The sequence below is a fragment of the Brassica napus genome, chromosome C8, assembly GCF_020379485.1.
Source record: "Brassica napus cultivar Da-Ae chromosome C8, Da-Ae, whole genome shotgun sequence".
Lineage (NCBI taxonomy): Eukaryota > Viridiplantae > Streptophyta > Magnoliopsida > Brassicales > Brassicaceae > Brassica > Brassica napus.
In genome coordinates this window covers 2,616,341-2,632,837 of record NC_063451.1, presented here as the reverse complement: position 1 = coordinate 2,632,837, position 16,497 = coordinate 2,616,341, and the positions used below count along the sequence as shown (strand labels likewise).

Genomic DNA, 16,497 nt, shown 5'->3' with positions numbered 1-16,497 from the left:
ATATTATAGTGGACTGTACAATGTAGAAATGATGTATTAACACACCTATATATACAGCGCAGAGTCAAGATCTAGTCAAAAATTGAAATGATTAAAGCTTATTAACACACTACTAATCTCTAGATTCAAAACTAAATTTCACGTGAACAATCATCCATCATTGAGTTTTATATTTAAAAAAATTCACAAAATAATAATAATTGAGTAAAAGCGAATATGACACTCTAACGAAAACATTTTTCTGTCTACATTAAATTAATTTTAATGCCACGTAGACTTCTTCATCCACATGCCTTTAAATATCACACTCACATTGTTATCTTCTAGTAGAGCGTGTGACAACAGATCCAACGCGTTTCTCTGATTCCTTTCCTCCATCCTCCACCGACAAACAAACAATGGCGAACAACGGAGCCGTTAGATTGGATCTGGACGGGAAGCCGATCAAGCCGATCACGATCTGCATGATCGGCGCCGGCGGTTTCATCGGCTCTCACCTCTGCGAGAAGCTCCTGAACGAGACTCCGCACAAGGTCCTCGCGCTCGACGTCTACAACGACAAGATCAAGCACTTGCTCGAGCCTGATACCTCCGAGTGGGCCGAGAGGATCCAGTTCCATCGCATCAACATCAAGCATGACTCGAGGCTCGAGGGGCTCGTCAAGATGGCGGATCTGGTAAAATCTCTTTTTCTCCGTAATGCTGATTGTGCACACTCTCAGATCTGAGATTCAAATTGCGTATGTTATCGATTGCGAAGGTGTTGTTTAGCGATTTGTGATAGTTTAGTGCATTTGGTGATTATACACTCAGATCTGATTCATTATTGGAGGATTGAATTTCAAATTGCGTATCCGTCATGCTTTGTTCGTTTGTATATGTGTATTGTCGTCGCGAGATTGTGAATGTGTTTGTTTGTTTTTGCGATGCAGACGATTAATTTGGCTGCGATCTGTACACCAGCGGATTACAATACGCGTCCTCTTGACACTATCTACAGCAATTTCATCGATGCTCTCCCTGTGGTATGTATTTGCTTTCGTCTTCTCTCTTTATATATGTTTACTCTGTAACATACATTATTTGTGTGACATTGAGGTGGTCAATGTAGGTGAAGTACTGCTCAGAGAACAACAAGCGTCTTATTCACTTCTCCACTTGTGAAGTGTATGGGAAAACCATTGGTAGCTTTCTTCCGAAGGATCATCCTCTGCGTCAGGTCTGGCTTTTCTTCACTCTGATCATGTCATTTTGTGTCAAGCGGATCAAGAAACTATGTTATTTTTACAGTGACACACTCACTGAGGATGGATTCAGAAATTCAATATGAGATTGTTGTTTTTGTTTAGACTTCTTAAACTCGATTCAGAGAGTAGAGTGAGCTAGTTCTGAGCCTATCACTATTTACTTTAGTAGTTTGAGAAAATGTAGTTTCTTTCCCTGCAATTATCTGAGTATGGCTTTGGCCTTTGAGACCCAACTATTACCTGAGGAGTTTTTTTTTGTTTGCTTAGTTTTCTCTTGTCGAGTAAAATTTAGTTCTTATTACTCCTTCTGTCTCTGTATTTTTTATGTTTTCACCACTCACAGATGATGATCGTTTTGTTTTTTCAGGATCCTGATTTTTATGTACTCAAAGAAGATACATCTCCTTGTATTTTTGGTTCTATTGAGAAGCAGAGGTGGTCATATGCTTGTGCTAAGCAACTGATTGAGAGACTTGTCTATGGTACGCGGTTTTTCTTTCTTACATGATAGCAAATTCAATGTACCTAGAGGCAGGTTCTCAATTTCTTTTGTTTATGGTTGCAGCTGAGGGTGCTGAGAACGGACTTGAGTTCACCATTGTGAGACCGTTTAACTGGATTGGACCTAGGATGGATTTCATCCCTGGCATTGATGGTCCTAGCGAGGGTGTCCCTCGTGTCCTAGCCTGCTTCAGCAACGTATGTTACAGGCTCAGTCCTATAGGCTATATAAACTGCCTTCTTTTATTGCCTGCTGCTTAACTTTTTCAAATTTTTGGGGTATTTTCAGAACCTTCTGAGGCGTGAGCCTCTCAAGCTTGTGGATGGTGGAGAGTCGCAGAGAACCTTCATCTACATCAAGGATGCCATTGAAGCTGTCCTCTTGATGATTGTGAGTTTCATTCATTGTTTATTCTCGTTTGTTGCACTGTTATCAAAGAAGTTGCATCTAAATTGCCTGTGGAATCTTTAACAGGAAAACCCAGAGAGAGCCAATGGGCATATCTTCAATGTAGGAAACCCAAACAATGAAGTGACAGTAAGGCAGCTTGCCGAAATGATGACTAAGGTGAGAAAGCTTGTTCATATATAAAAATTCTGATATGATTTTCGATACTCAAATGCTGGCAAAACCAAAAATGGACAGGTCTACTCAAAAGTGAGTGGAGAGACAGCTATTGAGAGTCCAACTGTAGACGTGAGCTCCAAAGAATTCTATGGAGAAGGTTATGATGACAGCGACAAGAGAATCCCAGACATGACCATCATTAACCGTCAACTTGGTAAAGATTTCCTCTTTGTTTTATTGACTTGCTTTGTCTCGTTCGAAACATAACCAAACCAAAACTGTTTTCTGATAATTAGGATGGAACCCGAAGACGTCTCTTTGGGACTTGCTCGAGTCGACCTTAACTTACCAGCACAGGACCTATGCTGAAGCTGTTAAGAAGGCCACTTCAAAACCAGTCGCGTCTTAGAGGTCACCATCACCTCGAACCATTCGGCGGCTACTATTTCCCATTATTTTTGTTTTCTTACTCAATATTCCCTTAATATAGACCACACTTCTGTAAGCGAATGATGATATCATGGTGGTTGGTTCTAGTTTATTGCTATATAGTATTACTGTTAAATGTTTTTGAATTCGTCGTTGAAGCTTGATATCTTGTATTTGTCCCAAAAAACAAAACTAAAAAAGAGAATGGTTTGTTAAGTTAAAACTATAACAGTCATATGTTCATTTTCTCTCTCCTTTCTCTCTTTGCTATAATTTTAAAACAAAAAGAATCAGAGCACACCAAAATAATATTTCACAAAGTCAATGCAGTCGCTACCGAGCCCGAAAATCCGTATCGAACTCAATCCGCGATAAAAATGAACCCGAACTGAACTACCGAATGGATCTTGTTTTGTGATATTTTGGGTTATGGGTATTATCCGAACCAAATCCGGATCTAAATGAATATCCGATAGAAACCCGAAACATTTAAAATCATAAAAAGAACTTCTACCAAACATGATCTTAATTCCTAATATGTATCTAAAATATTTTGATATTATTAAACTTCTAAAATAATTATCATGAAACTTGATGGTTGAATGTAGCGGCTGAAGCTTAAAGTTTTTAGATTTTGGTTTTGTTTTCACTGAATATTGTTTCTCATAGAACTCATTTTTTGTTTTATGCTTTCATTTATTTTGTTTTTTCTATCAATAACTATGTTTATCTTTCGTTTGATTTTGAATGATCACGTTTGATGCTCTTTTCTTATTTTTGAACCAATTTTACTTATGTTTTGGCTATTAAAATAGGTACGAATCATGTACTTTAAATCCGAATAACCGATTTCACTTCTGTTCTGGTTGCAAAATAGGTACTAATCATGTATTTTTAAACCGAAGAACCGATTGGGATCCGAACCCGAAAGTACAATGGATTATACCAGTTCTTTGAAGATTTACTAACCACGACCCGAAGTTGATAGAACCAAACCAGTCTCGAACCGAACTTTCATATAATCCGAATGGAGCTGATTTTGATAAACCCGAAGAACCGAAATCCGAAATGGATAAAACCGAAATCCGATTGGAACCCCGAATGCCAATACCTATGCATGCATATGAGGCACCTTTGCATGAAGAGTGAAGACTGTAGAGGCCTGATTCTAGCTTCGGATTCCGATTGAGTTGGATTTAGTGGGTTGGGGTTTTAGGTTATGCCATGTCTGTGGATGATGTTGTATTCATAAGCCCAATCCTGATCCAGTTTACCAATAGAACCCAATATCAAACCAAACTCAAGTGGAGGCTTAAATGGCAATATCTGATTGGCTCAACTAATAGGCTGAGATGCATCGAATAGGCCAATGAATGTCGGAAAGTAGACACATCAATTGTATGAAATATTATATTAGCGATGAAATGGGTATCCTATGCAAAGCATTTGTACGTATTTAGAGACATGTAGCATTGAAGAATGATGTGACACATTGCGATTTATTCTGGATAAGCTTCTTTAAATTTCAACTAATACACTATTATTCTAGTGTTCATTTTCTTTTAATCAACGAAATTTGTTTATGTAGAAATTAATTTATCTAACTAATTATCCTGCAGTTGAAAAGTTGCACAAAAAACATTGAATAACGGAATATTCATTCATTCAGTATTAGTACATGGACATTTCGCAGAATACACTCCCTTTAATCTCCCTTTTTCTCTCTCTGCCTATCACTTTCTAGATCCAAAAATTAATGTTATTCCCTTTTAGAAGGTAAATAACCACACGAAACTTTCGCATTCCGATATAGAAAACATACATCCATGTGACCATGTCTAAGGTTCTCGAGCCCCTAGAAGAAGCAAAAGTAGAAGAACAGAAACCCATAAACCAAGAAGAAGAAGGATCGAAGCAAGAAGAGTTGTTAGGATCTCTAAGTACACCAACTTCAAGTGATCACAAGATTCCTGAGCTGGAGACTTGTCCACCGGCCCCAAGAAAGAGACCGCGTGAGATTCCTCTGACAAAGAAGAAAAGATTGTTCAAAGATCTTAAGTTCTTTGAAGCCACCGACGTCGGTAGCCAAGAGGTAGAGACTTTCTTTGTTCATAACCCTAACCACGTCCGTAAGAAACGGAGGAGTAACAGCGCCTGAATCTTTGCTTTTATATCTCTTGTATGTGTTTCTTCTTCCCACCCACAAAACACAAACTTGATTGTGTAGGTTTGTTTGTTTAGACATCAGTTTCGATCACTTTGTATTACCTATAACTTTAACTCCGTTTGTGTACATAAATTTTGTATATATCGACTTTGTTTTATGTATCTTATTACAATTTGATCCTCATGTGTCAAAATATTGTATGGATTTTTTTTTCTAAGGTTTAGCAATAACAAAATAAATAATAAATGCAAGAATAGTAGGTGAATTAATGATATCAGTCGAATCTTAGGTGCTAGAGTAATTAAAAACAAATTATCGTATTGGATCTTTTGGGCTTAAGGACTACCTTGATGCACTTGGGCTCAGGTCCATTGTTGTTTAGTGTTTACTGTTGTTTCATTCTTTGGTCAAAACTGTTGTTTCTTTTCTTGTATCTTTTGCAGAGCTTAATAAATATTTGCGAGATACGGCCGGTCCTGAGCATAAGGTAAAAGAACCGGCCACTTATGACATCATGATTTTAAGTTTTTAACCGATAATTTTAGTTGTATATAGGCCTTTATAAAAAATTTACATGAATAACAAGGACATAAAATTTTAAATGAGTTTGGGGCATCCAAATTTTTTTGAAAGTGTTGGACCGGCATTGTTGCGAGATTATATATTATTGTCATCAGCTCGTCAAGAAAAATAAATAGTGCAAACAAGAAAAAATGTTCCGTTCACAAAACGATAACAAGAAGATTTACTACAAACCGATAGACAAGACACAATAACATAAATAGAGATACCAAGAGAAACATTGCCAAAGGTTCCGAAATTGCCCGGTCAGAGAGAGAGATTCATAATGTACTAGTGTGGTTACCGTTGACCAAGACCTTGGTAAACTTCTCGATCTCTCATCTCCTCTCGTCCGAGTTCATATTCATGTAGTAGCTATCGGTGATCCCTTAATTAGAATGGTTCATAACAAGATTAGAAGAAGACATAATCATAATCACAATAATCATTAAACGACTAACCGGAAGATCTTTGTCTTGAGGTATTGCCTCGTGTTTGCTCTTGTTGTTAGGCATGCTTTCGGAGATGAGAGATGACGATTGTGAACGGTATATGAAGAAGGTTATATATATATATATAGAAAGTGCATGTGAAACGAGTAAGTGAAACTTGAAAAAGAGTTAGTGCAAAGTGATGACACATGCTCTTTGTACTATAAAGTATGTTTCTGTAATTAGTACAATCAACTCAACAAGAATAAACATAGCTGAAGTGAAATCTTTTTATTTTATTTTATTTTGTAAAAATTGTGTGATATATTTCAACGAATCGAATAACTAATGGAATATTCCTTTTGGTGTTGCTTGTAGACATTGCATGTATGCATGCTATGTTTTTGTATGGGGCTATGCGTTTATATATAATAAGTCTATATACAAAACACACGTACAAATCTATATATAAACTCACCCATTTTTACGTGCATATATATCAATATATGTGTAACTCCTGGTGGAATGTTAAAAAAAAAAAGTTTAGCTCCTGGTGGAGAAGGTGAAGGAGAAAGGATCTTCCAAGGGATATCCGGTGACCAAATTCTGCATTGCTCAGCATGCAATGACCACTTTTTTGTTACTTTAGAGTTTTTCTTTCCCATTATCTTTTACAAACGCAAACAAGATCGTACATAGTGCTACAATTTTTTACTCTAATGGATCTTATAAGTTTTGACACAATTATTAGTGGTGATTGTAAGGTAAACACGCCTCATGAACCAAGAGCGTGTGGCCCATTGGTTTATTCTAGTGAATAAAGAATTCGACATGTGGTTCAAGGTCGTAAATCGAGTTTCCATCGTTTAAGAAAAAGTTTTGTGGTTTTCTCATAGTCACTGTAAAAACTAATTAAACACACACAATTTGGTTTCTAGTTTTCTTTTTTTCTTTTACACATTTTGGGAAAGGAATAAAGGCTTCCGACAATGCAAAGGGGGCATAATTAAACACAACGATGTTAACTAAAGTGAGTGGAATCCTGTTCTGTTAATAAAACTGTAATGTTTACATATGCATCACAATGTTGATAGTTATAAAAATCCAAAGTTATAACGACAACATTACAAGAAGAAGCAAAGAATTATAAAAAATGAAAATAAAAAATAAACAAGCAAAAAGTAAGAATCTTCCAGCTTCCAAGATTTCTTGATTTATTCACAAGTAATGCCAAATAATTAAGAATTTAGATGAATAGTTTTGGGACTAATCCTTACACAAAGGCAAAGAATCTAACTATCCATGTTAGTTCTATTATATATAATCATATGTATTAAACCACAGCATAACACTCAAATTAATCTTTACTCTCTATCTTTTTCTAACAATCAAGTTATATACTCTCTAACAATGGTTCCTCCAAACCCACCACCTAGACGAACACAACCACATCCTCAAGCCCTTCCTGCTAGAGGTTTGAACCCTGTCCTATGCATCATCATCGCCCTCATCCTTTTAGGCCTCCTTGTGGGTCTCGCCATATTGATCACATACCTCACCCTCAGGCCAAAGCGACTAGTCTACACGGTAGAAGCCGCGTCGGTCCAAGACTTTGCCATTGCCAAGGACGATCACATTAGTGCCAAGTTCGACTATGTGATCAAATCATACAACCCGGAGAAACATGTCTCCGTGAGATACCACTCCATGCGCATCTCCACGGCTCACCATAACCAGTCCGTGGCTCACAAGGAGATCCCTGCCTTCAAGCAGCATCCAAAGAACGACACAAGGATTGAGACGCAGCTTGTGTCGCACAACGTGGCATTGTCCAAGTTTAATGCGAAGGACTTGAGGGCTGAAACTACTAAAGGGGTGATTGAAATGGAAGTGTATATAACGGCTAGAGTGAGCTACAAGACGTGGATTTTTCGGTCAAGGAGACGTACTTTGAAGGCTGTGTGTACGCCTGTAATGATCAACGTTACATCGAACTCGTTGAATGGATTCCAGAGAGTTTTATGCCGAACTCGTCTTTAGTTTGGATTATTTTATCAACTTGAAATGATTCTATTTGTGTGCGTCATATATATGTGTATCAAATTTGCTATATGTGCCCCTTGATTGATTGTGTGCGTGTGTTACTTTTTGAATTTCTTCTTGTATGCAATCATTCCATACGTCTTATCATTTCATTATCATTGTTTCTTTTAAAAAGTTTTACATTGTAATTTGTATTCAAATTGTTTGGAAATGGTTTTTAAAATTTAACAAAACTGACGCTTCTAATCAACAATATATTTTAGTACGTATATACATTTCACAACACAGAAGAAGAAATCTCACAAAGTAAATTTTCTAACAAATCTAAAACAATTTATAAAATGTATAATTCACATATATTTACGCAGAGTATTTTCTATCATTTATGTGTAATTCTATACTGAACTGAACCGTGGAGTTTGCCAATTTAAATATCTTTAAGACGTTAGTTATATAATGCAAAATATTCAAAATATCACAGGGTATATTTTGATTTGAAAAAGAATTCTAAAAGCCGAGAACAACACAAAAGGTTTCATTAGTGAAAGAAAGATGGATACATTATAAATAACGTCCTGCAAGCATTGATAAAGTTTGAAGAAAACTAGCTGTGGGACATACTCTTATCTGCAACAATCCTTCAACACTTCCATGTGACTAGTATGATCAAACGTTGTTAGGTGTGTTCTCAGGGGGCGTAGCAGCAGAACGGACGCGTCGGCCACCCTCAGACTTAGAGTTCTCCGCAAACCGGAGGCTTCCTTGATGCATGTTCTTCTGCTTCTCCTGCTCATTCCACTCGGAAGCATAATAGTGCTCCTCCGTACCTTTGACAGGATCTTTGGATGGAGGCAAGAACATGCTTCCCCATTGAGGAAAATGGATTAACGTCACAGGCAACGTGCAAGCAACTATCATCACTCCCATCCACGTTAGCCCTTGTTCGGTTGTGAACGTTGAGGTCGAGAAAAAGATGAGCTGTGTGAGCCCTGACCCAAAGTTTCCTCCAGCACCAGTAAGGCCCGAGATGATTCCAAGGGCTCGCCTAGAGACAAAAGGAACGATCGCAAATGTGGCTCCACAAGCGGCTTGTGCTCCTAATGAGAAGAGAATCATAGCTACAATAGCAGTGACTAGGGTGTTAGCGCGGCCTAGCCACACACAGAAAAGACCACCGGCTGTCTGAATGATCCATAACGCCCACAATCTTCCTCTCATACCAAAGTAAGTGGCTGCAATGTCGGATGCATAGCCTCCTGCTGGACGGGCAAAGAAGTTGGCCATTCCGAAAGATGCTGCTATGATTCCGGCTGTGTGGAGCTTCAAGTGAAACCTGAAAAACATTAAATGTAAAATATTTTTAGTAATTGATATTAATAAAATATCTAAAACACCTGAAAAACCATCAAAAGATAAATTTTCTAGATTTATAAAATAACTTTAGTAATTTATATTAATAAATTATATATTTTGAAAAACATTAATTGTAAATATTTAAACTGATTTAATATTATCAGTTAATAGTTATTAAAAGTTGTGTAGTAAAAAATAATAATTGTAAAAGTTTATTATTAATGTGTGAATACAAAGTTACTATATTTTCTTCTATCGACATGGTAAACAAACCTGTCAAAGAAGTACTCGGCGATAACATTATCAGTGCTCAACTCAACTCCCATGGAATATCCATAAAGAAGAACAAAGATCCAAGTCCTGTAGTTTGTAACAGCGTACCACATAATCTACACCATTTATGCAAAATCATGAGTTAAATTTTGATTCATATAATGTAATAAAAATTCTTATGAAATGTTATATATATCGAATGATAAATTAATACCTTTCCGAATTTGTCTTTGGCAACTTCTCCCTTCTTCTCCAAGGCACTTCGGTTCCCATCAGGGAGATCTTGACCTAGCGTGAGCACCAAGATTCCCATGATGATATGCAACCAACCAGGGACAAAGAAGGCAAGCCTCCATGCCGTGAACGCCGTCGCACCACAACGTCTTATGATCTCATAAACAACCGGCATGAGCAACTGCGTTATGCCACCTCCCATGTTTCCCCATCCAGCTGCTGTCCCATTCACTAGACCGATGATCTGACTATTGAACATAGTGCTCATCCAGTATTGACAAGACACAAACGTCGCAAGGCAGAAACCAATCATGAACCTCACGGTAATGAACCCTCCGGCTCCATCCACGAAACTCATGGAGAACACCGTTGGTGCGGAGAGCATCACAAGGAAGGCACAACCGTAACGTGGACCTAGAAGATCACACACGGCTCCCATCACCAGCCTAGAGAAGATACTCCCTGACACGGACGCGACTCCAGCGTTTCCGATGTCTTGTTTGGTTAGGTTGAGATTCTCACGGATGATGGGGACGAGTGGTGCAGCTGCGAATGTGGAGACAAAACATGTGGAGAAAGAGATCCACGAGAGGTGGAACGTTCTCATGTGAGGGTTTGCAAAGGAGAAGAGCTTGAAGACCTTTGCCTTATGTTCAGTGTCCACCGGCAGGTCGAACTTGGCCGTTGTGTCGGTCGGGACAATCGGTGAAGCCACCGAGAAAGCAAAGCTTTGTTCTCTACCGGTGACTCCATGCATGGAGCTTCCAGGCTCGCCAGGATCACCCATTTTTAATTAGTGTTTGAGATTTTGATTCAAGTGTATTGATTGATGTTTAGAGATTACACCAGGGGTTTATATAGTAGTATTCCTAGCGTTGACAATTTCATAAAAAAGTATTGTTTGGAGATTCTCAACGGTTAACTGACAATTTAAAAGTATTCTTTAGAGGAATCTATTTTCGCTGCACGCATCTTCCTAGTCTCTCGCTTATCTCAAAGGTTACATTTCTCCTTGCAAATTACCAATCTACCATTCCCTACCGATAGGAACATATGCTTGTGTTAGTAATATCAACTACTATCAGGGTTTTTGTCTATCAAGGTACGTGGAGCAAACATAATGGGTACTTGGGTAGTTTTATATAAACTAATTAAAACAACCTTGTTTTGTAGGATTTTAATTTTTAGTCTGTTTACGATTAACCGTTAAAAGCAGACAACAATTATGGGGTTGCCGGATTTTAGCGAAATATTAATTACTAGAATATCATTCGTTTGACGGCTGATCTATGTGACGATACGGCTGATTTATCGTTTTTCATCCTAATTACGGCTGATTAAGGATCAAAAGATTAAGTACTGAAATATTTCCATGGTTCGGCTGACTTACATTGTAAATGAGAGCTGATTTACGGAGACTGAGTTATATATTTGTTTGTCGGCTGATTAACCGATTTTTCATGTCATCCGCCATGTCATCAACTCGGATTTGCCATGTCATTGCTAACGATCTACTTTACAACTACGTTTGTCTGTCTGTTCATCTTTTTTCTTCTTCTTCTTTATCTATCTATATATCTGTCTTCTTCATCTTATTCTTCATCTTTCTCCGAGATCTTATGGATCCGGTAATTATTGTTTATGGTAACTGGATTAAGAAAAACAGATATGTATTCAACGCCGACAGTAGAGAGTGTAGAGTTCTACATTTAAATGAGAAAACAAAACATGAAGAATTCGCAAAGTCTGTACTCGATGATTACAGATTGAATGAATTGAGAACAACAGATTGAATTCGCAACAACATATATGTATTCAACGAACGACACTCCACCAGTTTACGGAGAACAAGGATGACAAAATGAATCGGAATGACAGAGCAAGAGAGACGATGAAAAGAATTGGGTTTTAATGTTTTGTATTACGGCTGGGTTTTGGGTTTTAATGTTTTACATTACGACTGAGTTATATAAACATGTTACGATTATATTGGGTTTTCTTGATTAGTATAACGGCTGAGGTATGGATTTTAATATTTTCGTATTACGACTGAATTATCGTTAATTTCTGCCTTATTTAACTTTTTAAACTCCTCGTGATTATCGTCTCTATGTTATAAATGGCCTCGATATTAGTTCTGAGCCGTCAAATCAAGAAAGACGAAACATCCCATTATTATTAGGCGTTTAATATTATAAAAAAGGATTACTGTGAATGTTAAATCAGTTTTTAAATACTAAAGTATCGTCTCGATGTTATAAAAGCCTTGATATTAGTTCTGAGCCGTATTTTCTACACTCAGCCGTCCCAAAGTATCAATCCTAAATCTCGATGGACCATTATAAAACCCAAAATATTAACGGCTGAGTTATGTTAATATTAATGGCTGAGTAATATTATGAGTTAAATAATAAAGTATTACCGTCTCGATCTCTACGAAGGCGTCGATGTTATATTAACAAACATGGCTGAGTTATGTCAAATATCATTGCTTAGTTATATGAACGTTACATTAATGGATTATTTCCCGATACTTGAATTGCCTGAAGAGATTCAGGCGTTAGTGGTTGAACGTGTAGCCGGTAACTCCTTCACAGATCTCTATGGCCTAAGAGCATCGTGCAAGACGATGAAGGCGTTAGCAGAGCGGAGCAGGGTAAACCATTTTTACGATGTGTTATCCGTTCCCAGAAGACTCAATATGCCTCCTGAGTTGTTTAAAACTTGCTACGCAGAGAGAAATCCAAGCACACTTTATATGAAGGGTGTACAGTTTTTCTTCACATTTAACCTTCAGGAAGAAGGACTTGCTTTCATGAAGCTTGCAGCGGATGAAGGATATGAGCGTGCTGTGTATACATACGCAATGACTAGAAAAATATTTTGGGGTGATGAGGAGTATTTTGCTCGTTTTACGAGGGAAACAGTTATCAGGATCGGAAAACTAGTTCGATCTCTAAAATGGGCATGGGGTTTGTCGCACAGTGACGAGTTTCTGGCAAAGAGGGACGAGTTCATTTCAACCATTGTTCCTTCGTTCTATAGTTGCCAATGTGTTCCTGTTATGGAGCGAGATTGGGCCTTGTGGTACATTGAAAACAGTAAGGGTGACAAAATGTGTAACCGATGTTTCTGGATCAAAGAGTTGGGGCTCTTCTTCCGTGAGTTTGAACCGATGAGCATGATTATGGACACAAGGGAGTGGTGAAGATATATTCTATCAGAATCTTTTCTCTTTTAATGTTCTTTGCTGTGACATTATTACGGCTGGTTTATATTTTACATTATGGTTGGGTTCTTGTCTTTTAATTACTGCTGATTTTTGTAAAAAGGGTTCTCTTCAATTACGGCTGAGTTTTAATTTCATAATGACTGAGATATTTTGTTGGAGTGTTATTAAATACGACATGGCTGGATTAATTAAATACGTGATAGCCGAGTTATTGTTACTTAAAGGCTGAGGTAATGTTAAAAAAATCCAAGATACAGACTCGGAATCCGCCATGTCAACAAACTCCTTGCCATGTCATCACTAACGAACGAAATTTATAACTTGCTTTATGAGACTGTTCATGTTCTTCTTCATCTTAGTTATCTATGGTCTTCATCTTTCTCAGTTGGTTATAGATCTGGTAATTATTGTTTCCGGTAACTTGATTAAGAAAACAAATATGTATTCAACGTCGACAGTAGAGGGTGTAAAGTTCTTCATTTAGATGAGAAAAAAACACATGAAGATTTCGCAAAGTCTGTTCTCGATGATTACGGATTGAATGATTTGAAGGATCATATTCAGCTTAGCTACATGTTCTCGAATAAAGCATTGAAAACGATGGCGTACGACACTCCACCAGTTTACGTGTCCAATACTCGACAATTGCAAGGTTTTCTAAGCCTGAAGAAAATCGAACAACTACGTCTCTGTGTGGAGATTACGGAGAACAGAGCAAGAGAGAAGAGTAAAACATTTTTGAGCTTTAGCTCAGAAGCAGAAGCAGAAGCTTCAGTAGTTGAGTCCAGAGACGAAAATTACAGTGGGAGTTACGATGGTTGCAGTTTGGAGAAGGAACAAGAGGACAATGAGAATGATGCTCTAGTAATGTCGAAGGAGAAAAACATGACGTAGTCGGAGAAGATGAAATAGGCGAAGAAAACGAAGAAAACGAAGAAGATGATGAATTTGAAAGCCGATTTGATATGTTCGACGATTCAGACGGTGCGTCATCAGAATATGTTAACTTCAGCTCATACGGTGAGTCTCCTACAGATGACGAAGATATACCAACGCTACCTCCCAAGAAGAGTTATCAGAACTTCTCAATGAGCGGATCTAAAGGGAATCTGAAGGTTCTAAGTTTGGAGATGTCATCGATAGACATTGCGGTAGGTTAACGATACGATAGTAAAGACGATTTGGAGAGACGACTGAAACTTCTTACAGTGAGGGATAAATTTGATTTTGATGTAGAAACATCAACCCCGACATCATACGTTGTTAAGTGTTGGGTTGATGGATGTCTCTGGAGAGTTCGTGCTTCTACCCAAGGAGAATCCAAGGCGTTTTATGTTCGTATTTACGATTCGAAGCACACATGTTCCTGCACAGAGCGTTCTAATCGATCTCAACAAGCAACACCATATATTTTAGGTAAGTTGTACAAGAACTTTCTCGGCGACGTTGGTCCTGCCGTTCGCCCTACGAGCGTCGGAATAGCTATCACTAAGCAGTTTGGTATAAAGGTAATTACTTTGTTGTGGCTAAGTTATTTTAACGACACGGCTGAGTAATGTCAAATGTACAGGCTGACATAATCATACAATTCGGCTGGGTTACTATATATTTGGATGCGGCCGAGTTATAGTAAAATATGGTTGAGTTATTCAGTACGTTATGGCTGTCTTAATTATTTGATGCGGCTGAGTAATGAAGATCATTTTTTCATGAGAACATATGGATTATTGGAAATCACACCGGTCGCTGAAATTTGCAAGGGAAATCGATGAGGGAACACTTGAGTGTGGGTTTGAAAGCTTGCCTTCTTACGTATACATGATAAGAAGGGCAAATCCGAGTACAGTTACGCGTCTTCAAATCGATGAGCTTGGAAGATTCATGTATGTGTTTCTTGCCTTTGGTGCGAGCGTTAATGGGTTTCCTTTCATGCGCAAAGTTGTTGTAGTCGACGGTATGTTTCTCAATGGAAAATACAAAGGGACGCTACTCACAGCACTAGCTCAGGACGGTAACTGCCAGATTTTTCCAATAGCCTTCGCAGTGGTTGACACAGAAAATGATGATTCGTGGCATTGTTTTTTTACGCAACTAAAACTTCTGATTCCTGACGACGAGGGTCTTGCGATAATCTCGGACATGCATAACTCGATAGGGAAAGCAATTAGAAATGTGTATCCGTTGGCTGCTCGGGGAATATGAACCTACCATTTATATAAGAACATATTGGGACGGTACAAAGGAAAAAAAGCATTCCGTCTGGTGAAGAAAGCGGCGAGATGTTTTAGGATGTCTGACTTTACTGCGATTTTCGAGGAGATTGAAGTGATTCATCCTGCACTCCACGGCTACCTCCAAAGAGCTGATGTACGCCTGTGGACGCGTGTTCATTTCCCGGGCGAGAGGTACAATTTGATGACTACAAACATAGCGGAATCAATGAACAGAGCATTGTCGCATGCTAGAGGTCAAAACATTGTTCGAATATTAGAATCGATACGGGTTATGATGACTAGATGGTTTTCTGAACGGAGAGAGGATGTCAGATCGCAGCCAACGACGCTTACGCGTGGTGTCGAGAAACTACTACATGTAAGTCAGTCGTAACAGTAAAAATAAGTCTGTCTTTAAAAATCATAAAATTCTTAAGTTAGCCGTTTCATAAAATTCATAAGTCAGCCTTTATAATTCTTAAATCAGCCGTAATATGTAATAACTCAGTCGTTTCATATTTATTCTTTTTTTGTTAATAGGGTTGTGTAACTGTCGCCAGAGAATTGACGGTCCAAAGGATTGATGATCATCACACTGAAGTTAAATATGGATCTTCTAGCGAGTCTTTGAATGTTGTTAATTTGGTAGAGCAAAAGTGCACATGTCGGCGTTTCAAACGCGAGAAATTACAATGTGTACACGCAATCGCAGCTGCGGAGTACAACAATGTTTGTCGTATATCCATGTGCAGTCCTTACTATAACAGTGAATATTTGGTGAGCGCATACGCTGAATCTATCATGCCGGCTGACTCAGCGCAACTTGTTCCAGAAATCGTGGCAAACCAACCGTGCTTGCCCCTGTATATTCGTCAACAACCAGGAAGACCTAAGAAAAATAGGATGAAATCTGCTTTAGAAGTTGCACTTCAAAACAAACGTCCTAGGAAAGAACACACATGTTCTCGATGTAGACAGAGTGGCCATAATGCGAAAACTTGTCCGATGTAAGCAAGTGTTGTAGGGATTTTCATGTTTTTGAATTACGGCTGGGTTTTTGTTTTCACTTATATATATTACAGCTGGATTAGAGATTTTCATGTATTTGAATTACGGCTGGGTTTTTGTTTTCATTTAAATATATTACGGCTGGATTAGGGATTTTCATGTATTTGCATTACGGCTGAGTTTCTGTTTTCAAACGCAACTGTTATAATTCCAGCCCAAAATAAGAAACGTCGCGAA

At 38.1% G+C, this 16,497-nt stretch overlaps 5 protein-coding genes and 1 long non-coding RNA gene across 6 annotated transcripts; 4 read left to right on the top strand and 2 right to left on the bottom strand.

The window, feature by feature from the left end:
* Window positions 1-312: 312 nt before the first annotated feature.
* On the top strand, window positions 313-2,885 carry LOC106433217 (UDP-D-apiose/UDP-D-xylose synthase 2). The gene is made up of 9 exons (XM_013874070.3): window positions 313-677; window positions 933-1,025; window positions 1,112-1,219; window positions 1,615-1,729; window positions 1,813-1,946; window positions 2,038-2,139; window positions 2,224-2,316; window positions 2,395-2,530; window positions 2,613-2,885. The coding sequence occupies exons 1-9, from the start codon at window positions 399-401 to the stop codon at window positions 2,723-2,725; spliced, it is 1,173 nt and encodes a 390-aa protein (XP_013729524.1). The 5' UTR covers window positions 313-398; the 3' UTR covers window positions 2,726-2,885.
* A 1,506-nt stretch (window positions 2,886-4,391) lies between these two features.
* On the top strand, window positions 4,392-5,095 carry LOC106433207 (cyclin-dependent protein kinase inhibitor SMR2). The gene has a single exon (XM_013874052.3). It carries the CDS (start codon window positions 4,580-4,582, stop codon window positions 4,901-4,903), a length of 324 nt encoding a protein of 107 aa, XP_013729506.1. The 5' UTR covers window positions 4,392-4,579; the 3' UTR covers window positions 4,904-5,095.
* A 463-nt stretch (window positions 5,096-5,558) lies between these two features.
* LOC106360273 lies at window positions 5,559-6,775 on the bottom strand. Its single transcript, XR_001272734.3, has 2 exons — window positions 5,935-6,775; window positions 5,559-5,861 (listed from the first exon to the last, which is right to left on the bottom strand). It is a non-coding gene; the product is annotated as an uncharacterized LOC106360273 (long non-coding RNA).
* A 473-nt stretch (window positions 6,776-7,248) lies between these two features.
* BNAANNG33810D (uncharacterized protein At1g08160) lies at window positions 7,249-8,180 on the top strand. The gene has a single exon (XM_013799858.3). It carries the CDS (start codon window positions 7,315-7,317, stop codon window positions 7,942-7,944), a length of 630 nt encoding a protein of 209 aa, XP_013655312.2. The 5' UTR covers window positions 7,249-7,314; the 3' UTR covers window positions 7,945-8,180.
* Window positions 8,181-8,459: 279 nt separating this feature from the next.
* On the bottom strand, window positions 8,460-10,671 carry LOC106433209 (high-affinity nitrate transporter 2.1-like). The gene is made up of 3 exons (XM_013874054.3): window positions 9,788-10,671; window positions 9,574-9,689; window positions 8,460-9,280 (listed from the first exon to the last, which is right to left on the bottom strand). The coding sequence occupies exons 1-3, from the start codon at window positions 10,592-10,594 to the stop codon at window positions 8,614-8,616; spliced, it is 1,590 nt and encodes a 529-aa protein (XP_013729508.1). The 5' UTR covers window positions 10,595-10,671; the 3' UTR covers window positions 8,460-8,613.
* Window positions 10,672-15,328: 4,657 nt separating this feature from the next.
* Window positions 15,329-16,263, top strand: LOC106433198. The gene is made up of 2 exons (XM_013874045.1): window positions 15,329-15,631; window positions 15,793-16,263. Exons 1-2 carry the CDS (start codon window positions 15,329-15,331, stop codon window positions 16,261-16,263), a joined length of 774 nt encoding a protein of 257 aa, XP_013729499.1.
* Window positions 16,264-16,497: the final 234 nt, after the last annotated feature.